This window comes from Rattus rattus, chromosome 7 (genome assembly GCF_011064425.1).
Source record: "Rattus rattus isolate New Zealand chromosome 7, Rrattus_CSIRO_v1, whole genome shotgun sequence".
NCBI classification, from domain to species: domain Eukaryota; kingdom Metazoa; phylum Chordata; class Mammalia; order Rodentia; family Muridae; genus Rattus; species Rattus rattus.
This window is the reverse complement of record NC_046160.1, coordinates 101,850,117-101,874,576: the sequence shown is the minus strand read 5'-3', so window position 1 is coordinate 101,874,576 and position 24,460 is coordinate 101,850,117. Positions and strand designations below refer to the sequence as shown.

The following is a 24,460-nucleotide window of genomic DNA, read 5'->3' as shown; positions in this document are numbered from 1 at the left end:
ACCCAGTGCAGCAGCCTCAGCTGAATGAGAAAGTACTGAAAGCCAGGCTGAAAAGGCTGCGGGAAACGTTTGAAAGAATTCTACACCTTTACCAAAAAGAAAACCCAGATGTGTACAAAGAATTGAGACAGCTACAGGTAGCATATGAACAAAAGAGAAATCAACGGATCCAGTATTTTGATGCCATCAAGAACGCTCAGCATGTGGACTTAGAGAGCATCCCTTTGCCAGACATGCCCCATGCTCCTTCCAAAGTCTTGATCCAGGACATTCCCCTTCCTGGTGCCCAGCCGCCCTCCATCCTGAAGAAAGCCTCAGCATCCGGGCCTCCAACCCCAGCAGTTCCTATCCTGCCTCTCCAGGGTCGTGGTGTTCCACGTTTTCCCCCTGGCAGAAAACCACCCGGCCCTCCACCTGGCCCTCCTCCTTCTCAAGTTCTGCTGGTGGATGGCTGTAAAGAGGGCTTTGCTCTAGGTCTTCCCCCTCAGAGACAAGATGAAGACATGCTGTACAGCCCAGAGCTTGCTCAGCGTGGTCATGATGAGGACATGTCCAGCACCAGGGAGGATGATGGCTATCCGGAGGACATGGAAAAGGATACACATGATGGGAGTACTGGGGACAGAGACCCTGACAGATTGGACTCAGAGAGTCACCCCAGTGGTAGTGAGAGCAACAAGACTGAAGAGAAAAGGTCAGGTCTGAGGGTGCGATGTGCTGATAAGCCTGGGAAATCAAGGAAGAACAACATAAAGGAGCTGACTCCTCTTCAAGCCATGATGCTGCGAATGGCAGGTCAGGAAATCCCCGAGGAAGGACGGGGAGTAGAGCAATTTTCAGAGGAGCAGGATGAGAAAGACTCTAAGGATTCTGAAGTGGGGAAACAATCGCAGAAGCAGGATAAAGAAGATTCCCACTCTGAGGGCACAACTGCTGCCTTTGCACAACACCAGGCTCCTCCACAGTCCATTCCTCCTCAGACACAAGCACCTCCCATGCCAGGACCACCACCTCTTCTACCTCCTGGACCACCTACAGGCCCTCCTCCTGGGCCACCTCCAAGGGCTACTGCATTCCTGAGACCACCTGGAATGCCAGGAATTCAAGGACCTCCTCCAGGTAGACCTCCTGGCCCTGCCCCAGGTCCTCCTCCAGGTCTACCCCCTCAGCCCCCACAAGGACCTCTGCCAAGGCTTCCTCATGCACTTCCAGGGATCCCTCCTCATCCTGGGATGATTTGCCCATCCTTGGTGCCCCCTCTTGAACCTGCTCCACCTTCCCTTTATCCAACAGGTCTCTTGCCCAACCCAGGGGTGGTGACTGCCCTGCCCAGCCTCTTTCAGGGACCAAAGGCAGAAGGTGCAAATGTAGTCACCATGGAGAAGAAAGCCACAGTGACCATCAGTGCCAAGCCCCAGATCTCTAATCCCAAGGCAGACATCACACGGTTCGTGCCCACTGCACTGAGAGTGCGACGTGAGGATAAAGATGCTGCTGTTTTCCAAAGAAGGTTGGAGGATGAGGCTGCTGTGCCCATTGCTAAAGCAGCCCCAAGATGGGGTCCCTCATTTCCTGCTTCAGCACAAACTAAGGACGATGCTTATGAAGCGTTTATGAATGAGATGGAAGGGCTGCTGTGACAGAGTCTCCTGCCAGGACAGGCTTCTCTCCAGAGGACTGGATTGTGGAAACACAGACTCTTGCTGAACTTAGAGGGAAGAGCAATGTCCACTGTCAGGTGTTTTCCAAGTCCCGTTCCAGGAGCCTCCTGATGTTTGCCTGCAGGGATCCCCCACACAACGCGTTTCTTTATAATCAAACAGGACGTGAAGGAATGAAAGCTGCCCACCCCTGTTCCCTTTGACACCACCACATCCTCCCTCTCATCCCCTCTCTATTTTGGGAATTCTGTAAGGGCGGTCTTAGTTTCTCGATTTCACTCATGTGCAGTGGGGACTAGAGTAGAAAATTCTGGAGGAAAAAAAGATTACTCCAACTTGACTTTTGTGATTGAGTTATTTTTAATATTTTCCTGTAAATATTTTGTAATATTTTCCTTGTACTGAAATGGATTACAATATCCCTTAATAATTCAATGCTTGGTATGTGAGAAGAAATATACGAATCTGGGATTAAAGATAATTTTCCAAAAGCTAAAGCCTTTGCGTGTTTTATAAAGAAATAAAATGTTGCATATCAAAATAAAATATGCTTTCCAAAATAGATTTCAAATGAGACCTTACTTCAAATATAAATAGTATAAAGGTCAATGATGTGGAATGGTGCCTGCTGGGAAACCCTGAGGGTGCCCCTCACAAAAGGCCTCCTGCACTGTGAGCACAAGGGACTGATGAGACTCTAGCATGATTTGGAATAATGCATCTCATTTCCCACACTGTCCTGTTACTCCGCATGGGTGGTAGATTGTAGAGGGCCGCAATAACATTCGCCACCACTAGATGGCCCTGGCTTTCACTGCACCCCACGTGGAAGGCCAGGATAGCTTCCGCCATTACAAGATGGCACCAGCCTTCGCCGCAGCGTCCCGAACCCCTTTCAGGAAGTTAACTGTGCGCATGTGCAAGAGTGCCTTCGTGCCAGGTCTTTGCCCACTTGGGGCGTGCCTATGAGATCATGGGTAAGCAACCAATCAGGCGTGGACACCCACATTAGGGTGTATATAAGCAGCGCCATTCTGGGCTCGAGCCTCTCCTCTTCAAGATGTAATAAACGCTTTGCTGCAGAAGGATCCTGTGTCGCTGTTCTTGCCGGCGGGGAAGTCGCGTATGCGGGACATTTGGTGCCGAAACCGGACAAATGCTACACCATCGCCGGTGCGCCAAGGAGAGCCTCCGTTTCACGGAGAGGGTCCAGAACTGCAGGTCGAGAGGTAAGCTCTGAGAGGCATGTTTGGTCTTGATACAGCAGCTCAGAAACCCTCTGGATGAAAGATTAAAGAGCTCAAAGAAAAGGTGCACATAAGAAAAAGGCCCTTCCAAGGGTTTTTAGATCCGAGGAAGCTAGAGATAGGGGAAAGGACGCCGGGAGAGAAACAGGGAAAGGAGGAGAAAGCCCCAAAAGGAAAAGCCTTTATCCTGTAAAGGAGTTAGAGGCTTTGGGGCTTGAGGTTCAGAAACAGACAGAGCTTAGCCCTCTGAGGAAGAGGATTTAGAAGATGAGGCAGCTCGCTATGAAGAAGAAAGATATGGGCCTAGGGGTGGAGAGCCACTGTGAAGAAACCGAAAGTTATGGATCCTTCGTGGGACAAGGCTGGTAATTTTGTTTATTTTTTTCTTTGTGTGGGAAGCCGTTACAGCCGTTAGGACAAGTCAAAGGGTCCTTGGAGTGCAACAAAAAGGATGTCGGAAGGAGAAAAGGTCTCGAAAGAAAAAAAGAAAAGAAAATGAGATAAAAGGAACACAGTATTTTGGGAGAAAAATTTTGTCTTTGTGCTGGTAAAAGGTGTGATCAGGCTCTATAAGATTTGCAGAGTCATACTGATTAGGCTTGATAGAGGCAGACCGCCTGAAAATTTATTCAGGAGAATCAAACAAAAGGACATCTCAGTGCCTGTGCACAGCCTGATGGAGTTTATGTAATTGGGTTGTGAGTAAAAATATTCAGGGCTGTGTTTCACTTCCATACCATTGGCAAATGTCGGTCGTGCCGCTCAGATAATATATCTTAGTATCTTACAGGAATTGGGTTTCAACATGTTGGTGGACTAGTCCAGGAATTGAGACAATCCATCGCCCATATCAACTCCACCCGAGTGGATAGTCACCGTGAACACCATCTGGTTTTTTCCCTCTTTGTCTATTGTTTGTCTCTGGTGCACCAGGATGTCCCCATGTCTGTCAGTGTATGTCTGTGGTTTTTGTTTCTCGTTGTTTAAATGTTTTATGTTTCATGTTCAAAAGAAAAAATGGTAAAAACTTTATCTGCTGGTCGTGCACACCTTGACTTGGTTTTAACTCGTTTCAAAAGGGATCAAATGAATAAAAAACAGTTTCAATCAGGTCTTTGAAGCCCTGTGCCTAGAGCCAGGTGTCTAGATTAGCTGGAGAAGCTGCTCAGAGGCTGCGCCTACACGAGCTGATCTTAAAGGCGCCAACAGCTTCTTCGATACAAGAGTTGATAGCTGTTTCTCTTAGAAAAAAATCCCTGACTTATTACTTGACTCAACAGGTGACAAGGTGCTTCTCTTAAAATCATAGCAAAAAGGTAAAAATGGTGTTTGGTCTAAATATTAAAGATAGGTGTAGCCACTTCAATTTTGTTTCTCATTGGTTTTAAATGTATAAATATGCTCTACTTGCCTATTGGCTTTCAAGTTATTGGATATGGTTAAAAAGGTATAATGGTAACAGAAAGTTGACATAAAGCTGGTAATTTGGATGAAGTCATTCGACAACATGTGGCATGAGCCAACCTAGGGAAACCGGTCTAAATTGAGATAATATTTTTATGGAACTCTTATCCTAGAAACCAGGCTTCTAAAAGAATTTAGGACAATGTCTCTTTGTTGAGGTACTGGAGACTACACCATCCTGCGTTCATATATAGGAATTGGCAGTCAAACTTTGTACTAGTTTGTTGGAGGTTGAGTTTTGCTTTCCACAGTTGTGGTTTGCCCTGAAGCTATCTGTATTTTAATGCTAATCCCACTGCCCCAAGGACAGCTGCCTAATCACGTACTCAGAACTCAGGTGACCTTGTGATTGTGCTCTGGTGTTACAAAGAGAACATAAAGATTGTGATTAAGGATTGCCAGTGTTACTTTGACTAACTCAAACTTATTTTTAATTAAAAGAAAAAAATCAAACAGGTAGAGATTGTTACAAGATTTACGAAGGACTGATGAGGTTTTAGAACTTGTGAGAGCATTACAGCCAGTTTGCTTACTCCAACTGCCATTTCAAGATAGATTTAGAGGATTGTTTTTATGCAGTTTGTTTACATCCTGGCGATTGTGAGTTTTTATTTTGTGAGCTTGCTTATAATTTTAGAGAGCCCATGAAGTGATATCATTAAAATTTTTACAAAAGAGTGGCTCTTTTTTTTTTTTTTTTTATGGGGATTGAATTTTGTTGAGCCAAATTCTTCAATGTAATTTTGTTGCTTCTTCAAGTTAGAACTTTGAATCTTTCAGTGTATGGAAATTTTACTACAAACTTTTGCTCTCAAAATGAGCTTTAATATTTGGGGAGTAGCTGTTACACTACTCCAGAAAAGAATATTTGAAACTAATTTTAAGCTTCTAAGGATATATTAATTGCCAAAGTACCTCACCTTACCAGAGGACTTAGGTCTTTGTTATCCACATTGGAGATAAAGCTTCAGTTGTGTTAATACAAAATTGTAGGCTAGAGTCATGGAAGTATTTTAAAAAGAAACCTGGTGAAACATATCTTATTCCAAACAACAGTTAATTGGTTATTACAAAATACTGATATTTGGCCTATCACATATACAAATTTTCAGGCAAAGTTGATTTTACTCTTTGCATTTTTTTTATTTACTGCAAATTTGTGCATGCTGAAAAAAAAAAATGCAGCCAAAAAAAAAGTCAAAAGTTTAGGAATGCTGTCCCACCCATAAGAAGCCCTAAATACCTCCAATTCCAGACCTGCCCTCTACCTGAAAAGTAGAGCCTGCTCTCCCAGGAACTAGAGGAAAGGACTTAAGATAAGGCCCTTAGATATTCGATTCCCCACCTGGTAAAGATAATAGCCTCTCCCAGGAACTAGCTGACCATAAAGTTAAATTAGAATCTTAAGAGAACAACCTTGAGAAGCTGGAAGCTTCTCCTAGGAACTTAAGGGAACACAAAGTTAAGCAATCTTGAGAGACTGGAAGCTTCTTGTGATTTTCCAAAGACACCCCTGCCCCCTTGGGTTGTGGTTTCTCCCTTTAAATACCCTTCCTCCCAGCCTCTCGGGGTCAACACCTCTGTCTCCTGCGTGGCATAGTGTCGGCCTGGAGATCTCCATAATAGATCTCTGTAATAAACCTCACCTTTGCATATTACATCCCTGTGTCTCCCTGTGTCTGGGGTCTGTGACTTCCCAAGACTTGAGTAAGGGTCTCTTCGGGGATCTTTCAATGTAACCCATAGAAAATGTGCTTCCTGTATTTATAGGTGGTTCATCTAATGAAAATGCTACATATATGATTGGACCACTTGTTTATTCTCTTGAGTTTCTATTGCTCCAACACAGATTATTAAATTACGTGCTATAGCCACTGTTTTTAAAATGTTAAAAAATCAAGCTTTCAATTCACATACTGATAGCCAATGTGTGGCTTGTGGTTTACAATTGATTTCATTTACTTAATGCTTTATTAGAGGCAGGTTTTCTACATAAAATCAGTGAGTGATGATTTCAGTGTGAATGTCTGACAACTCACTGTCCTTTCAGTGCTCTGGCTCAGACAACTAAACAGAACCATACACCCAGCTCTTAGAAAATGGTAATGGAGTTGATAACACACCCTCATGAAAAGAGGAAGACTCCAGTTGCTTACATTCAACGCCCAGCCTCACCCTGCCAACTCAGGGATTTCTAGATAAGGCTAAATCTGGACCTTGTTTACAGGATTTGGCATTTCTAATCAATGCTTATGTTTAGATAAATAAAGTTTGTGAGGTGCTAGAGAGATGGCTTAGTGATTAAGAGCACTAAATACTGTTCCTTAATAGACCATTTAAGAACTTAAACTGGATTGCCTGGGCTCCTTAACAAGGGAGGACAGATACCAGACAGATTAGGCCTTACATAAGAACAATTAGTGTAAAAATCTCATTCTTTATATATCCAATACAATAATGCTAGAGACAATAATTTGATATACAAGTCAATTTATAAATACAAGTGCTCAGTGTCCTCAATTTAATCCTCGAAGACTTACCTTAATAAATAATATCTTTACTATATCTTAATAAATAAAAAGGGGGAGTTATCCCTGTATGCTAAATAATGCTCCTTTTATTTCAATTTTAAAATTTGGATGCCAAAGTTTATGGCACCCTATAACTAGGCATACTTCTGCCTAGGTGAAATAGAGAGATCCACATATTGACATGATCCTGTCCATATATTTTATATGGGGAAGAGGGAATGTTTGTGTTTTTTCTACAGGATTCTACAAGAGTATGCCAGCTGCCAGAGGTGGTTGCTGAGACTTGCTGATACTGGGAGCATGAAGATTCAGCTCTCATGATTCGGGTCCCTGGAGTCATTCCTGCTCTGAGAGGAAGATGGAAGATCTCCCTTCATCCTTTGTCATCACAGAGATTTTGCCATTGCTGCAGTCAGTGTTACCGCTGCGTGTGTCCCGTCCCACTATGGCCTGCTCTCTGACCCTCTGTACACTGCTGCTTGCTGGAGAAGACTGGATTCCAGCTGTTGCTGCCCCCTTCATTTCCCTGGTGACTCTTGCTGCCTTAACTGGTAACTGGTGTTGTCATTTTACAGACTATAGCTCCACAAGAAAGCCACCTGTGTAAAGCTACAGTGACTGGAGAACTCTGTCCTGGTTATACAGATCTCAGAAATGGTTCCATTGTCTGCTGGTTGTTCCAGAGAAGAATGACTGATCCTGAACTGTCCTGGAAAAGACCTTGACACTTTCGCTGCTATTGTAGCAGCCATTACTGCTGCAGGCATTGTGTCTGCAGTGTCTGGAGTTATCCTCCCCCAATCTATTGTTAGACAAGTACAGTGGGTGAACTTTCTGGAGTAGTTACTAACAATTGGAAATTCTAAATTTTATTATAGGAGCGGCTTGACTACGGCCCTTGGTGGTAACAGCTGAGGTGAACCAAATGAGGTGCCCATTACTTATCGGGAGTGGCTCTGTTTGGTGCAGCCCTATGCTGTGGATCAGTGTTCATACTATGGTTGGTTTGCAAACTCAGATCTCAACAGAAACGTGACAAGGCCGTTATCACTCAAGCACTTGTGGCCATTGTACAAGGGGCCTCCCCTGGAATTTGGTTATCTATGCTCAGGAATTAGTCGGTATCTGAGTTCTCTGCTCCTGCACCCCATGGATCTGTGGATCCATTGCACTGGGAGGAGAGAGACTCTCTCTCGGTATCTGAGTTCTCTGCTCTTACACCCCATGGATCTGTGGATCCATTGCACTGGGATGAGAGAGACTCAGTGATCCTTTGATCAGCCCTTGCACATCGCTGAGGTTTCCCCATTGCACGCGATAGGGTGATCATGATTTGTTATAAAATAATTGATTTGTTATAAAATAAATAAATAGGGGAGATGTAGAGGGGCAATAACATTCGCCACCACTAGATGGCCCTGGCTTTCACTGCACCCCACGTGGAAGGCCAGGATAGCCTCCGCCATTACAAGATGGCGCCAGCCTTCGCCACGCCAGCAGACTTCCTTTCAGGAAGTTAACTGTGTGCACATGTGCAAGAGTGCCTTCGTGCCAGGTCTTTGCCCACTCCGGGGCGTGCCTATGAGATCATGGGTAAGCAACCAATCAGGCGTGGACACGCCACATTAGGTGTATATAAGCCATTCTGGGGCGCTCTCCTCTTCATTCTGGGGCTTGGATCGCCTCTCCTCTTCACCCTCAACCAAATAAAAGCAGAACCAACGGAACCAAGTTGGCAGAAGCCAAGATCTCTGGCCATCGGAGGGGAGGTTGCATCTGTAATAGCAGAAGGAGGTGATATTTGTGAGACCATCTGCAGAAGGATCCTTTAAGAGGCAAAAAACCAATCCCCACTCCTTAAGTCTCCTGAACAAGTACCCCGCAAAGCCCTTCACCCTCAACAGCAAATAAAAGCAGAACCAACGTGAATCCCGGTTGGCAGAACCTATAGCACTTCAGTCATCTCGGGCCATCGGAGTGGAGGTTGCATCTGAAACTACAAATTGGCCAGCAGAAGGAGCAGACAGAGCCCTGAGACTGCATCAGGGAGAAGCAGGCAGAGCAGGAGCAGGCTTCTGCTCCTCTGGGACTTGGAAATGAGGAAGGCAAGCCCTGGACCATCAGGAGAAGGTGCAGAGCCAAGCTTCTCCCTAAAGTGCAATAGCAGCACAAGAAGCAGGCAGAGTAGGAGCGGCTTCCTGAGGAGGAAGGCCAGATCCGTGTGCGTAGCAGGTGCACCCTGCAAGAGGAGGTCATGCAGCTCAACCAGCAGCTGGACAGAGCTGCACATTCAGCAGAGACCTCCTGAACGTGGACCTGTCTGCCTTCCAGAGCCGGGGCGCGCAGCTGTGCGGCTTCATCTCCGGACTCCTTCCCACCACCTTGGACACTGGCTATCCCACAGCAGAGAACCAAGCTGGGGCTGAGGGAGCCCTGCAGGAAATGAGGGACCTCCTCATCCATTTAGAGCAGGAGATCTCCAGAGCCACCCAAGTGAAGGAGGAGGAGGCCCGCATCAAGCGACAGGAGTCACAGGGCCCCCAGCGCCCGAGGGCTCCTGCCCGGACCTCTGCGCCCAGCCCAAGCCCAGCAGGGACTCAGGCGAAGGAAGACCCGCAGCTGCGGGTCCAGGATGGGACCAGGCAATGGTACCAGCGACTTCAGGATGCTTCTGCCAAATGCGAGTTGGCCTTCGAGGACCTGAGCAGCAGCAAGGACAGTCAGGACAGAAGGATCAAGATGGACTTGCAGAAGGCAGCCACCATCCCAGTGAGCCAGATCTCCAGCAGCGCAGGTTCAAAGGTCAAGGAGGTCTTCGACAGACTCCACAGCCTGCTCTCTGGACAGCCTGTGCAATCTGGTGGGCGTCCCGTGTCCGTCAGTCTTCACCCTCAGGGGCTGGACTTTGTCCAGTACAAAGTGGCCGAGAAGTTGGTCAAGCAAGGGGAGTCGGAAGTGGCCTCTCACCCCGAAGCGGCCTTCCCCATTGCGGCCATGGCCTCTGGGATCTGGATGCTCCACCCCAGAGTGGGAGACCTCATCCTCGCTCAGCTCCACAGGCGGTGTCCCTACTCCGTTCCTTTCCACCCTGCTTTCAAGGAAGGGATGGCTTTGGAGGATTATGGACGGATGCTTGGCTACCGAGTGACGCATTCCAAGGTGGAGGAACAGGACCACTTTCTGAAACGGATGTCCGGGATGATCCGTTTCTATGCCGCCATCATCCAGCTCCGGTGGCCATATGGAGACGGGCAGGAGGCTCACCCTCACGGCTTACAGCATGGCTGGTGCTGGTTGGCACAGGTTCTTAACCTGGAGCCTCTCCCGCATGTGACAGCCACTCTCCTCTTTGACTTCCTGGAGGTGTGTGGCAATGCCCTGGTGAAACAGTACCAGGTCCAGTTCTGGAAGCTGGTCCTTGTCATCAGAGAGGACTACCTGCCCAGAATCGAAGCCATCACCAGCTCAGGACAGATGGGCTCTGTAGTGCGTCTGCAGCAGTTCTTGGACAAATGTCTGCAGCGCAGGGAGATCCCTGTCCCCAGAGGTTTTCTGACAGCCTCCTTCTGGAACTCTTGATGTCCTTCTTCTCAACTCTGTTTCGGGGGTGGGTGTGGGGGATGTGGGGGAGGAGGGACGCAGAGGGTGGGGGCCGTTTGTGGCGGGGGAAGGGAGGGGTGGGAGCTCCTTTAAGAATAAAGCGACGGATTTGGAAGAATCCTGTCAGGTTGAGAAGTTCGTCTGTGTGTTTTTCTTTACCTGGACCGTGTGAGTGAGGCTCTTGTGCTTGACAGCCGTTTGTCAGTCTCTTGGCAGCTTAGGTAGTTCTAGAGGGATCACAGACACATCCAGAAAAGGCCTTTTCCCTTTTCACAGGTATAAGGAGGGGTGAGAAAGGGGCACTTGGCACTTAGCTGAACCTTTCCTCTCTAGTGTCCTTCAGGAGATGGATGACCATTTGCTAGGCTCTCAGCTTGTAGAAAGCCAAGGTGCGTCTGTCTTCTGCAAGGCCTGTGCCACCTGGACACTGCTTTCTGGTACTTAGCCCCAGGCCCTGTAGGGGAACACCAGCTGATCCTCCCACCCACTTACATTTTCCTGCTTTTCCCCCCTGTAGATTGAAATTCCCTGAGGGCTTCCCCTCAGACCCCTTGGGGACGGCGCCCCATGCTTGGACTTTGGTGAGACCAGAGAGTGGGGTCACTTAGGTCAGGAAAGCTCCCAGAGAACGGTGTTCAGCACCCTCCTTTCTCCAATCCAGTAAGTACCACCTGGGTGACTCTCACCCATTACATTCCCAAGATCAGGTGCAACACAAGCTTGCCTCCAGGCACCACCGTGCCTATCTGGAGAACACAGCTCCTTTGTGTTCTCAGAAAACACTTCCAGGAAGGTTTCACCTCAGCCATGCTGCTCCCTTCATCATCGCCCCTCATCTCCTAACTCCGGATGACCGGCATCAACTTTCCCCACAGACCACTTCTCTTCTTGACTACAAAGCCAGAGCCACATGGCCAAAGCTCACAAGTTCTGCTGCTTACGGGAAGGGGCTGCAACATGGTCCCCTTGTTCTACCACAAGATCGCTGGCTTCCTCTTTCCCAACTCCTTCGCTGCCTAAGCTTGACTGTCATGGATCTGGCTCTGGGGCTTGACCTTGACCTCAGAGCTCCATATGCCTGTGTCCTGGCATGATAGGTGTGTGCCACCCGGCCTGCATTTAAGTTTTTCTACAGCTCCAAATTGCTGCCTCTGGCTGACCCTGAACTCAGACATGTGCTTGGCTTTCTCTCCTGGGATTGAAGGAATGGACCACCGTGCCTGGATCTAAAATCCCTTGCTGGGGAGGACCTTGCCAAAATCTGACACTCTCTCAGTTCAGTTCCATAGGCTTGAACTCAGGATTCAGCTCCCTTTGACTTGCTGGTGCCCCTTTCCTGTTCAAATTCTACGTTTCATATTTCCTCCTCTCTACGCTTGCTGTGCATATTCCAAACGGTCTTCATGAGAAGTAGGCAGAGAACCACGTCTCCGATGGGCATATCTGAGACCTCCTTTGTCAAGGCCATGAATCCCAGTGTCCAAACCTTAGCCTCGTCCTCACACTTCCGACTAGGGCAAAAAGCACCCATGTTCTCCACCAAAACACTACAAAAAAACAGTCCTCAGGCCCCATACTGAAGTTCTTCCCCACTGAAACCTCTTGGATAGCTCTGCCTGATTCAAATCCCTCTCAGGAACCAGGTCTTCCATTTTCCTACTGAGATAGCCCTCTGAGCCGAACTTAAAGCATCCACTGCTTTCCAAGTCCAAAGATCCTCAATCCACAGTCTCCACGGAACTATGCTGGTGGGCTTTGATTATATGCCTTCTACCTTTTCTCTCTTTCTTTCCTTCTTTCTTTCCTTCTTTCTTTCTTTCTTTCTTTCTTTCATTCTTTCTTTTTTACTTTCCTTCTTCCTTTCTTTCTTTCTTTGATTGTTTTCATTTTTTAAATGAATTGCCTTGAACTCAAGTCTTCCCCCTTGAGTAGTGAGTACCGTAGAGAGTGAGTGACCTCCTCTTCAGCCTCGGTCAGCTCACTTCAACTTCGGAAAACCTTTCAGTATGCAGGGTTTAAAACTGAGATGGAGAGAAGTTAGGTCTTTTGAGTTTTTGTTTGTTTATGGGTTTGGTCTTTGTAAATTCCTGGGGTGGGTGGCTCAAACAAGCTAGGTAACTGGTTAAATTGGACAACCGGATGAGATAGGGAAACTCACGAAAATCCAGCAAAAGTGAAGCAAACCCACACCCCACATAACTAAAGGAAAGCGTTGCCCGAGGTAAGTGATTGAAAAGGGAATGTTCTTGGGTCCAAGAGGACAGTCGAGTGCACTCATTCCCAACACTCACAAGGTGGCTCAGAAACATCTGCTCTTCTAGGACCCAGCGGGTCCAAAGCCCTCTTCTAGCCTCCTAGAGCAGCAGGTCTGCATGTGGTTACAGAATGCGTGGAGATAAAACACTGGTAGAAACATACATATATTATACATATACACACACATATATATATTTGTACATCTCTATTACTTTTTGTTGCATGTAGCATAAGCTTGTGTCTGTTTCTGTTTACGTGTGTTTGTGTGTGTGTCTGTGTTTGTAAAGCTACCACGACATGTGCATAAAGTCTGAGATTGTCTGTTGTCTTTGGCTCTCTGTCTGACCCTGCTGTCCTCTGGTAGTCAAGTCTGGCAGCAAGAGCCTTTACCCACTGTCACACCCATCAGTTTTACAGATCTACTTTTCTAATTGCGGCCTAGTAAAATTGTTGTTCTCTAGAGAACCACTGGACAGTGAGGGCTCATCGTGTTGCCCCCCACCCCAAATGCTATGCCTCTGTGGAAAAGGAGAGTTGGCGGTCAGCACACAGATCCATTCCTTTTGTCCCATCCTCCAGCCCAGGTTTTGGTCTCTGCCTTTCGGTTTTTCCCACGTTAATCATTTTAACCTTGTCCTCAGTAGGCTCTTTTGTCTCTCATTAACATAGCAAGCCAGTGGGCTGTAAGAATTGCCCTTTTGTTTCTTTCTTTATTGTACTGATTTGATTCTGCTTGGGGCAGGGCTAGGTAGTCTCGCGAGGTGTGGCCTTGTTGGAGGAGGGGCGTCGCTGTGGAGGCGGGGCTTTGGGGAAAGGTATATCTACCCGAGCTCTGTCCAGGCCCAGACACAGTGCTCTCTCCTTCCCGCCTTGTAGTTCATTTGGAGGCAGAGGCGCGCGGGATAGCTGATCTAGGCCCACGCTGTCTCTACAAAGAGTTCCAGGGCAGCCAGGGCAACCGAGAAAAACTCTTACCTCGTGAGAAAGGATCGTCCTTCTTCCTTGTCTTGGACCTCCTTCAGAGGAGATGGTGCCGGTGCCCACCAGGTAGGTTGTTGATTTTCTTTCCTTCCTTCCTTCCTTCCTTCCTTCCTTCCTTCCTTCCTTCCTTTCTTCCTTCCTTCCTCTCTCCTTCTCTCTTTCTCTCTTTCTTTCTTTTTTAATATAAAACAACATTCCTCGGAATGATAGGAGGAAATTTTTATTAAGCTATACAGCCAAATTCGTGTGCAGAAATTTTGATCAAAATTTCTTTGCAAAATAGGTTTAAAATGAAAAGGGGATTTAAAATTGCATTCGTAGAGAGCGCCGAGGGAAGCAAGATGGCGGACGTGCTGGATCTTCACGAGGCCGGGGGCGAGGATTTCGCCATGGATGAGGACGGTGACAAAAGCATCCACAAACTAAAAGAAAAAGCGAAGAAACAGAAGGGCCGCGGTTTTGGTTCTGAGGGGTCCCGAGCGCGGATGCGGGAAGATTATGACAGTGTGGAGCAGGATGGCGATGAACCTGGACCACAGCGCTCTGTTGAAGGTTGGATTCTCTTTGTCACTGGAGTCCACGAAGAAGCCACTGAAGAAGATATCCATGACAAATTCGCTGAATATGGGGAAATAAAAAATATCCACCTGAATTTGGACAGGCGCACGGGATACTTGAAGGGGTATACTCTAGTTGAGTATGAAACATACAAAGAAGCTCAGACTGCCATGGAGGGACTAAATGGTCAAGATTTGATGGGACAGCCAATCAGTGTCGACTGGTGTTTTGTTCGTGGTCCACCAAAGGGCAAGAGGAGAGGTGGCCGAAGACGAAGCAGGAGTCCAGACCGAAGACGCCGATGAGATACTTAATAAATCCTCTGTTGACCAGGTGGTCTCTATGAGTCTATTTGGTTATGCTGCCTTGGATAAACAGGGCTAGGATGGACTTTGTGTTTATATTTAATTTCTTACCCTACTTGGTAATTTTGAGTTTAATAAAAAAATAAATGTTGCATTTCGTTTTCTACATTTAAAAAAAAAAAAATTGCATTCGTTCCCAGGTCAAGGCCTTCGGGTGGTCGCTGCTGGAAAACGCTGAGGGCGCTCCGCGACTCCAGCCGAGGACGCCTGCACCGAGAGGCCGAGGGGCTGAGGAGCTCCCGAGAAGGAGGCAGGTCTCTTGCCAAACTTTCTTCTGACTCGGGCTGGGTGGTAGATGACATCCCACCGGGCAGCTCAGGCCACTCTGCAGACGAGGCTCCTCCCTCGGATAATTCACCCTCCTCTGGATCTGCTTCAGGCCTGCACGGACCCTCGCTCCTCGAGTCTCCCCGCACGAGTCGCCCGCAAAGCCCCTCACCCTCAAGAGCAAATGGAACCCAGAGCACGCGTGAGTCCCCGTTCCCAGAGCCTATGGCGCTTCAGTGCTCTCGGGCCATGGGAGTGGACGCCTGCCTCCGGATGTACGAATTGGCCAGCAGAAGGAGAGCAGCAGAGGGCCTGAGGCGGCGGCAGGAGGAGCAAGAGAGGAAGGTGCGAGCCCTCTCAGAGGTGGCATGCCAAGAGCTGGAGAGGTTTGACCAGCTGAGGGAGCAGAAGCTGCAGAAGGACTTCCGGGACTTCCAGGACATGATGGAGAAGGGTCGCAGAGAAGCCCTGGGCCGTCAGAGGAAGCTGAGAGCTGAGCAGGGCCTCAGAGCCAAGCTTCTCGCCCTAAAGCTTGGAGAGGCAGAGCAGCAGCAGCGCGAGAAGCAGGCAGAGCAGGAGCGGCTACGCGTGGAGGAAGGCCAGGTCCGTGTGCGCAGCCTCTGCACCCTGCAAGAGGAGGTCCTGCGGCTCAACCGGCAGCTGGAGGCCTCCGTTCAGCAGCACAGGGACCTCCTGAACGTGGACCTGTCCGCCTTCCAGAGCCGGGGCGCGCAGCTGTGCGGCTTCATCTCCGGACTCCTTCCCACCACCTTGGACACTGGCTTTCCCACAGCAGAGAACCAAGCTGGGGCTGAGGGAGCCCTGCAGGAAATGAGGGACCTCCTCATCCATTTAGAGCAGGAGATCTCCAGAGCCACCCAAGTGAAGGAGGAGGAGGCCCGCATCAAGCGACAGGAGTCACAGGGCCCCCAGCGCCCGAGGGCTCCTGCCCGGACCTCTGCGCCCAGCCCAAGCCCAGCAGGGACTCAGGCGAAGGAAGACCCGCAGCTGCGGGTCCAGGATGGGACCAGGCAGTGGTACCAGCGACTTCAGGATGCTTCTGCCAAATGCGAGTTGGCCTTCGAGGACCTGAGCAGCAGCAAGGACAGTCAGGACAGAAGGATCAAGATGGACTTGCAGAAGGCAGCCACCATCCCAGTGAGCCAGATCTCCAGCAGCGCAGGTTCAAAGGTCAAGGAGGTCTTCGACAGACTCCACAGCCTGCTCTCTGGACAGCCTGTGCAATCTGGTGGGCGTCCCGTGTCCGTCAGTCTTCACCCTCAGGGGCTGGACTTTGTCCAGTACAAAGTGGCCGAGAAGTTGGTCAAGCAAGGGGAGTCGGAAGTGGCCTCTCACCCCGAAGCGGCCTTCCCCATTGCGGCCGTGGCCTCTGGGATCTGGATGCTCCACCCCAGAGTGGGAGACCTCCTCCTCGCTCAGCTCCACAGGCGGTGTCCCTACTCCGTTCCTTTCCACCCTGCTTTCAAGGAAGGGATGGCTTTGGAGGATTATGGACGGATGCTTGGCTACCGAGTGACGCATTCCAAGCTGGAGGAACAGGACCACTTTCTGAAACGGATGTCCGGGATGATCCGTTTCTATGCCGCCATCATCCAGCTCCGGTGGCCATATGGAGACGGGCAGGAGGCTCACCCTCACGGCTTACAGCATGGCTGGCGCTGGTTGGCACAGGTTCTTAACCTGGAGCCTCTCCCGCATGTGACAGCCACTCTCCTCTTTGACTTCCTGGAGGTGTGTGGCAATGCCCTGGTGAAACAGTACCAGGTCCAGTTCTGGAAGCTGGTCCTTGTCATCAGAGAGGACTACCTGGCCAGAATTGAAGCCATCACCAGCCCAGGACAGATGGGCTCTGTAGTGCGTCTGCAGCAGTTCTTGGACGAATGTCTGCAGCGCAGGGAGATCCCTGTCCCCAGAGGTTTTCTGACAGCCTCCTTCTGGAACTCTTGATGTCCTTCTTCTCAACTCTGTTTCGGGGGTGGGTGTGGGGGATGTGGGGGAGGAGGGACGCAGAGGGTGGGGGGCCGTTTGTGGCGGGGGAAGGGATGGGTGGGAGCTCCTTTAAGAATAAAGCAACGGATTTGGAAGGATCCTGTCAGGTTGAGAAATTCGTCTGTGTGTTTTTCTTTACCTCTACCTGTGAGTGAGGCTCTTGTGCTTGACAGCCGTTTGTCAGTCTCTTGGCAGCTTAGGTAGTTCTAGAGGTGTCCCAGACACATCCAGAACAGGCCTTTTCCCTTTTCACAGGTATAAGGAGGGGTGAGAAAGGGGCACTTGGCACTTAGCTGAACCTTTCCTCTCTAGTGTCCTTCAGGAGATGGATGACCATTTGCTAGGCTCTCAGCTTGTAGAAAGCCAAGGTGCGTCAGTCTTCTGCAAGGCCTGTGCCACCTGGACACTGCTTTCTGGTACTTAGCCCCAGGCCCTGTAGGGGAACACCAGCTGATCCTCCCACCCACTTACATTTTCCTGCTTTTCCCCCCTGTAGATTGAAATTCCCTGAGGGCTTCCCCTCAGACCCCTTGGGGAAGGGGCTCCATGCTTGAACTTTTTGGAGAGCAGAGAGTGGGGTCACTTAGGTCAGGAAAGCTCCCATAGAACCGTTTTTTAGCACCCTCTTTTCTCAAAACCAGTAAGTACCACCTGGGTGACTCTCACCCATTCCCAAGATCAGGTGCAACACAAGCTTGCCTACAGGCACCACCGTGCCTATCTGGAGAACACAGCTCCTTTGTGTTCTCAGAAAACACTTCCAGGAAGGTTTCACCTCAGCCATGCTGCTCCCTTCATCATCGCCCCTCATCTCCTAACTCCGGCTGACCGGCATCAACTTCCCCACAGACCACTTCTCTTCTTGACTACAAAGCCAGAGCCACATGGCCAAAGCTCACAAGTTCTGCTGCTTACAGGAAGGGCCTGCAACATTGTCCCCTTGTTCTACCACAAGATCGCTGGCCTCCTCTTTCCCAACTCCTTCGCTGCTTAAGCTTGACTGTCATGGATCTGGCTCTGGGGATTGACCTTGACCTCAAACATCCATATGGCTGTCTCCTGGCATGAAAGGTGTGTGCCACCCGGCCTGCATTTAAGTTTTTCTACAACTCCAAATTGCTCTCTCTGACTGACCTCGAACTCAGAGATGTGCTTGGCTTTATCTCCTAGGATTGAAGTAATGTACCATGGTGCCTGGAATTAAAACTCCTCCCTCGTAGTACCTTGCCAAACTCTGACAATCTCTCAGTTCAGTTTCATAGGATTAACTCAGGATTCACCTCTTTTTACTGTGCTGGTGCCCCTTTCCTATTCAAACTCAATGTTTTAACTTCTTTCTTTTGTAAGCTTGCTTTGCATATTTCAAACGGTCTTCCTTAGATGTAGGCAGAGAACCACGTCTCTGATGGGCATTTCTGAGATCTCCTTCGTCAACGCCATGAATCTGAGTGTCCAAACCTTTGCTTCGTCCACATTCTTCCAACTAGGGCAAAAAGCAGCCATGTTCTCCACCAAAATACTACAAAAAAACAGTCCTCAGGCCCCATACTGAAGTTCTACCCCACTGAAACCTCTTGGATAGCTCTGCCACATTCACATCACTCTCAGGAACCAGGTCTTCCGTATTCCTACTGAGACAGCCCTCTAAGCCCCGAGTCAAGCATTCCACTGCTTTCCATGTCCAAAGATCCCCAATCCAGTTTTCCAAACAAAACTTTGTCAGGCCTATCCCCGAGATACCCCAGTCCTGTGAAAACAATGTCTGTCTTAGGCTGGGTTTGACTGCTGTGAGCAGACACTGTCACAGTCAAAGCAGCTCATGTAAGGACAACATTTAACTGGGACTGGCTTCCAGGTTCAGAGGTTCAGTCCATTATCATTAAGGCAGGAACATGGCAGCATCCAGGCAGGCAAGGTGCAGGAGGAGGTGAGAGTTTTCCATCTCCATCTGAAGGCTGCTAGCAGATTACTGACTACCAGGCAGCTAGCCTGAGGCTCTTGAAGCCACTCCCACAGTGACACATCTACTCTGAGGAGATCCCTGAGCCAAGCATATCTAAACCCTGACATTTGCTCTCTCTTCTGCTTCTTGGCAGGCAGGGAATTCAGGCTGTACCTTCCAGTGCATCTTTGAGGCCCCACCAGCCAAGACCTGCAAGCCCTACAGCGCAGACGCACTGAACATGTGGTGTTTGTTGTTCTGGGTGTCCTCTGTTGGGCAAGTTGGCTTGTTCCAAGAACCAATGCTCGTGAGCTGTTCAAAGCTCACCAGAGCTATGCTGGTAGGCTTTGTTCTTATGACACCCACCTGTTCTCTACCTTCCTTCCTTCCTTCCTTCCTTCCTTCCTTCCTTCCTTCCTTACCTCCTTCCTTGCTTCCTTTCTTTTTTCTTTCTCTCTTTTTTTCTTCCCTTCTTTCTTCCTTCCTTCCTTCCTTCCTTCCTTCCTTCCTTGCTTCCATTCTTTCTTTTCTTTCTTTATTGAACTGCATTGAACTCAAGTCTTCCCGCTTGAGTAGTGAGTACTGTACAGAGTGAGTGACCTCCTCTTCAGCCTCGGTCAGCTCACTTCAACCTCTGAAAACCTATCAGTATCCAGGGTTTAAAACTGAGATGGAGAGAAGTTATGTCTTCTGACTTTTTGTTTGTTTGTTTCTTTTTTTGTTTGCTCTTTGTAAATTTCTTCGGTTGGTGGCTTAAACACAGACAAGCTAGGTAACTGGTTAAATTCCATAACCGGATGATATAGGAATCTCATGAAAATCCCGCAAAAGTGAAGCAAACCCACACCCCACATAAGTAAAGGAAAGCGATGCCCGTGGTAAGTCATTGAATAGGGAATGTTATTGGGTCCAAGAGACCAGTCACGTGCACTCATTCCCAACACTCACAAGGTGGCTTAGACACATCTGCTACTCTAGGACCCAGCCGGTCCAGTGCCCTCTTCTAGCATCCTTGGGCAGGAAGCCTGCATGTGGTTATATTTATATGTGTAGGCAAAGCACACACACACACACACACACACACACACACACACACACACACACACACACACACACACACACACACATAGCAAAATTTTTATAGTTGTTTGAGTTTGTTTATTTGTGTCAGAGTGTGCGTGTGGTGTGTCTGTGATGGACAGAGGAGCCCCTGAGAGAGTCTGTTCTCTATGTCTTTCTCTCTGATGCTGTTCTCGCTACTCAAGCACTGCACCATGTGCCTTACACAGCCATCTGCCTAGAGTCTGTGTGAAGGATGGAGCCTTAATTGAGACAACCCTACCATTTCACCCTGTGAAAGCTCATGATTCATTCTTTTTGATGCATGATTGATATGGGAGAGCACAACTCTCTTTGGGTACTACCGCCTGGACTGGAAATCCTAGGTGTTACAATAAAGTAGACCAAGCAGGCCATGAGTAGGAAACCAGTAATGCTGTCCTCTGCATTGTCTCCTGCCTACAGATTTCTGCCTTGAGGTCCTGCCCAACTGAATGGATAATTTCCTTCCCATCTTGTTTCTGGCTATGGTGTTTTATCCCAGCACTAAAAACCTAAGACCCTATCCCTGTATACAACTTGTCAGCGACCTTATCCTCTCTGAGACTGAATCTGTCCCCTCACAGCACTTTATTATAGGGACATTTGGTTTGTTATTTGAAATGCTATAATTCATTTCTTCCAATGGTTTTGTGTTCTGTTAGAATATAAATTCTAGGACAGCAAGGCATTGGATCCATGTTGCCTTTTTACTTTGGCTTTTATTATTGTGAAGAGACATCATGACAAGACAACTCTTACAAAGGCAGACAGTTACATGGGACTCACTTGGAGTCTCAGAGATTTAGTCCATTATCCTTAGAGCAGGAATCATGGCTGCCTGCAGGCAGACTTGGTGCTGGAGAAGCAGCTGAGAGCTCTGTCTCTATCTTCATCTGCAGGCAGACAGGAACCATCTTCCATTTTGGCCAGAGCTTAATGAGTCTGTATAAGACATGGAAGGCCACTTCCTAGGTGATACATTTACTCCAACAAGGCCACACCCACACCAGTAAGGCTACACCTCCTAATGTTGCTTTTCCCTACGGTCAAGGCATTCAAACACACAAACAAGTCTATGCGGGGTGGGGGATGGTCAAACCTTTCAAACCAACAGTGCCTGAGATATAATCAGTAGTCCATGTCGAAAACAGGATGTAACAAGGATGTACCTTCCCTGGTAGATGGAAAGTATAATTTGGCTCAGGTGGGGACATAGAGTGATAAATGAAATATCAGGATAGTTGTGTCCTGCGATAAACCCTGGGAAGGTTAGAAGCAGGAGTGTGACAAAGAGAAACTGAGCAGAAGTCACCAATCCCTTCTTAGGACAGCATTGTCAGATAAGAAGCCTGTGAAGAAATCCCATCCTGACAGGCGGGGAGGTCAGCCATGGTGGTAGAGATGGGGCTAAGGAAGCTCCAAGGTACAGAAACTGCAACTGTAAAGATTCAAGGTTAAACTTTAATGTGTTGAAGAAACAGAAAGGGACATGAGGTGACTGAGGCAAAGACAGTTGTGCGCAAGAAGATGCAGGCAACAAAATGGGCTACACCACACGCAGGAGAAGGTTTAGAGATTTTTAACCTTTTTCTTAGGAATATTTTTATGCATTTATATTTCAAATGATACACCCCTTCCAGATCTCCCCTCCCAAAACCACCAATCCCACTCCTCCTCTCACCCCTCCCCTTTGCTTCTGTGAGAGTGCTACCCACTTGCCCACTCCCGTCTCACCCCACTGTCTTACCCCTATGCTGGGACATCAACCCACTACAGGCCCAAGGACCTCCCCTCTAACTGATGTCAGATAATGCCATCCTGTGCTACATATGTATATGGAGCCATGGATCCCTCCATGTATACTCTTGGGTTGTTGGTTTAGTCCCTGGGAGCCCTGGGTGGTCCGTTCAGTTGGTATTGTTCTTCCTTTGGGGTTGCAATCCTCTTCAGCTCCTTTACTTGTTCCGGCACTCCTCAATTGTGGTCCCTGTCTCAGACTGATGGTTGGATGTTAGTGTCCACATCTATATTGGTCAATTGCTGGTAGAACCTCTCAGGGAACAGCCATACCAGGATTATGTCATCAAGCACTTCTTGGCATCAGCAATTGTGTCTGGGTTTGGTGTCTGCAGTTGGGATGGATCCCTAAGCAGTGTGGTCTGTGTGTGGCCTTTGCTTCAGTCACTTCCATTAATTGTCCCTTTCTTTCCTTTGGACAGGAACAATATTGGGTAAAAAAGTTTCAGGTGGGTGGGTGGGCCCATCCTTCATCTGGGGGTCATGCCCGTCTACTGAAGCTGGTGTCTACAGGTTGTATCCCCCATTTGTTGCATGTTATGGCTAAAGTCATCCGTCTGGGTACCGGAAGCCTCCTGCATCGCTGGCATCTTGGACATTCTAGTGGCTGTCCCCAGTTCCCCATCCCCTCTGTAACATGCTGTTTCCAGCTTCCAGCTATTTTAAATAAGGCTGTCAGAAACATAGTGGAGCATGTATTTTTGCTATATGTAGGAGCATCCTTTGGGTATATTCCCAGCAGTGGTAAAGCTGAGTCTTCAGGTAGAACTGTTTCCCATTTTCTAAGGAACCACGAGATTGATTTCCATGGGGTTTTACCAGTTTGCAGTCCGACCAGCAATGGAGGAGTGTTTCTTCCTCCACTTGCTCCACAGCAAGTGCTGACACTGAGTTTTTGATCTTAGATGTACTGATTGGTGTGAGGTGGTACCTCAGGGTCCTTTTGATTTGCATTTCCCTGATGAGTAAGGTGTTTAACTGCTTCTCAGCAATTCCAGTTTATCCAGTTGAGAATTCTTTGTTTAGCTCTGTACCCCAATTTTGAATGGGCTTATTTGCTTCTCTGCTGTCTAACTTCTTTCCTTCTTTGGATATTTTGAACATTAGCCCTCTATTGGATGTAGGGTAGGTAAAGACCTTTTTCCATTCTGTGGGTTTCTCTTTGGTCATATTGACAATGTTCTTGGCCTTAAAAAAGCTTTTCAATTGAATGAGATCAATTGTTGATCTTAGAGCCTGAGCCATTGGTGTTCTGTTCAGCAAATTTTCCCCCCTGTTAATGTGTTCAAAGCTCTTACCCCGGTTTGATTTCTATTAGAATCAGCTTATCAGTCTATGTGGACATCCTTGATTCTCTTGGACGTGAGCTTTCTACAAGGTGAAGTCTCGTACAAAGAGAACAGAATGGATTATTTGCATTCTTCTATATGCTGACCACCAGCTGAACCAGCTCCATTTGCTGAAAATGCTGCATTTTTCCCCCACTGGATCGTTTTGGCATCTTTGTCAAACATCAAATGACCATAGATGTGTGGTTCTTTCTGGGTTTTCAATTCTATTTCATTGATCTACCTGCCTTTCTGTGTACCAATGGTAGTTTTTATCACTACTGCTCTTTAATAGAGCTTGAGGCCAGGAATGGTGATTCCCCAGAAGTTCTTTTATTGTTGAGAATTGTTTTTCCTATCCTGGGATGTTTGTTTTTCTAGATGAATTTCAGAATTGCCCTTTCTATCTCTGTGAAGATCTGAGTTGGAATTTTGATGGGGATTGCATTGAATCTGCAGATTGCTTCAGGTAAGACCACCATTTTAACTGTCAATCATGCTGATCCATGAACATGGGAGATCTTTCTATCTTCTAAGGTCTTTTTAATTTCTTCCTCTGTAGACTTGAAGTTCTCTTCATACAAATCTTTCATTTGCTTGGTTACACTCACACCAATATATTTTCTATTTTTGTGACTATTTCAAAGACTGTCCTTCCCCTAACTTCTTTCTCAGCCCATTTGTTTTTTGAGTAGAAGAAGACAACTGACTTGTTTGAGTTAATTTCATATACAACTACTCTGCTGAAGTTCTCTGGTAGAATTTCTGGAATCAATTATATGTACTATTATATTGTCTGCTAATATTGATATATTGACTCCCTCCTTTCCAATTTGCATCCCTTTTGTTGGGGTAGAAATCTCAGCTCGCTTCCTGGACAGAACACACCAAGCCAACATGGTTCCACATGGAGAGATTTAATGAGAGAAGAAGAGAAGAAGAGAGGAAAGGCTGGCCATGAGCACTGGAGGGAAAGGGGTAGAGGGAAGGGTAGAGAAAGGACAGGAACAAAGAGGGCAGGAAAACAGAGAAAAGTAAGGGCAAGAGTAAGAGAGAGAGAGCAAGAGGGAAAGGAGGAGGCAAGCAGCCCTCTTTATAGTCAGGCACAGGTGGCTTTTGCCAGGCAGCTGTGGGGCAGAGCATACAAGGCTGTTGACAGGTAGCTGTGGGGGTGGAGCTTAGACAGAAAATCACCACCTTTGACCTCTTTTTATTGTTTAAATGTTCAGGCTAGAACTTGGAGTATGATATCGAATAGATAGGGAGAGAGAGTGTGCGTCTTTGTCTCCTCCTTGATTTTAGTGGGATTGCTTCAAGAGTCTCTCCATTTAGTTTGACGTTGGCCATTGGTT

At 47.9% G+C, this 24,460-nt stretch overlaps 4 protein-coding genes across 4 annotated transcripts in view; all 4 read left to right on the top strand.

Moving 5' to 3' along the window:
- LOC116906170 (WW domain-binding protein 11-like) overlaps positions 1–1,640 on the top strand; it is a 106,825-nt gene extending 105,185 nt beyond the window's left edge. The window contains exon 3 of the mRNA XM_032909147.1: positions 7–1,640. Coding sequence (XP_032765038.1) covers positions 7–1,640 — 1,634 coding nt within the window. The remainder of the gene's footprint in view (positions 1–6) is intronic.
- A 1,146-nt stretch (positions 1,641–2,786) lies between these two features.
- On the top strand, positions 2,787–10,482 carry LOC116906169 (nucleoporin GLE1-like). The gene is given in 3 exon segments (XM_032909146.1): positions 2,787–2,882; positions 9,071–9,202; positions 9,205–10,482. Coding segments are annotated over 3 exon segments (1,506 nt in total).
- A 3,580-nt stretch (positions 10,483–14,062) lies between these two features.
- LOC116905825 (RNA-binding protein 8A-like) lies at positions 14,063–14,771 on the top strand. The gene has a single exon (XM_032908792.1). The coding sequence runs from the start codon at positions 14,082–14,084 to the stop codon at positions 14,601–14,603; it is 522 nt and encodes a 173-aa protein (XP_032764683.1). The 5' UTR covers positions 14,063–14,081; the 3' UTR covers positions 14,604–14,771.
- LOC116906168 (nucleoporin GLE1-like) lies at positions 14,684–16,898 on the top strand. The gene is made up of 2 exons (XM_032909145.1): positions 14,684–14,694; positions 14,804–16,898. Exons 1-2 carry the CDS (start codon positions 14,684–14,686, stop codon positions 16,896–16,898), a joined length of 2,106 nt encoding a protein of 701 aa, XP_032765036.1.
- Positions 16,899–24,460: the final 7,562 nt, after the last annotated feature.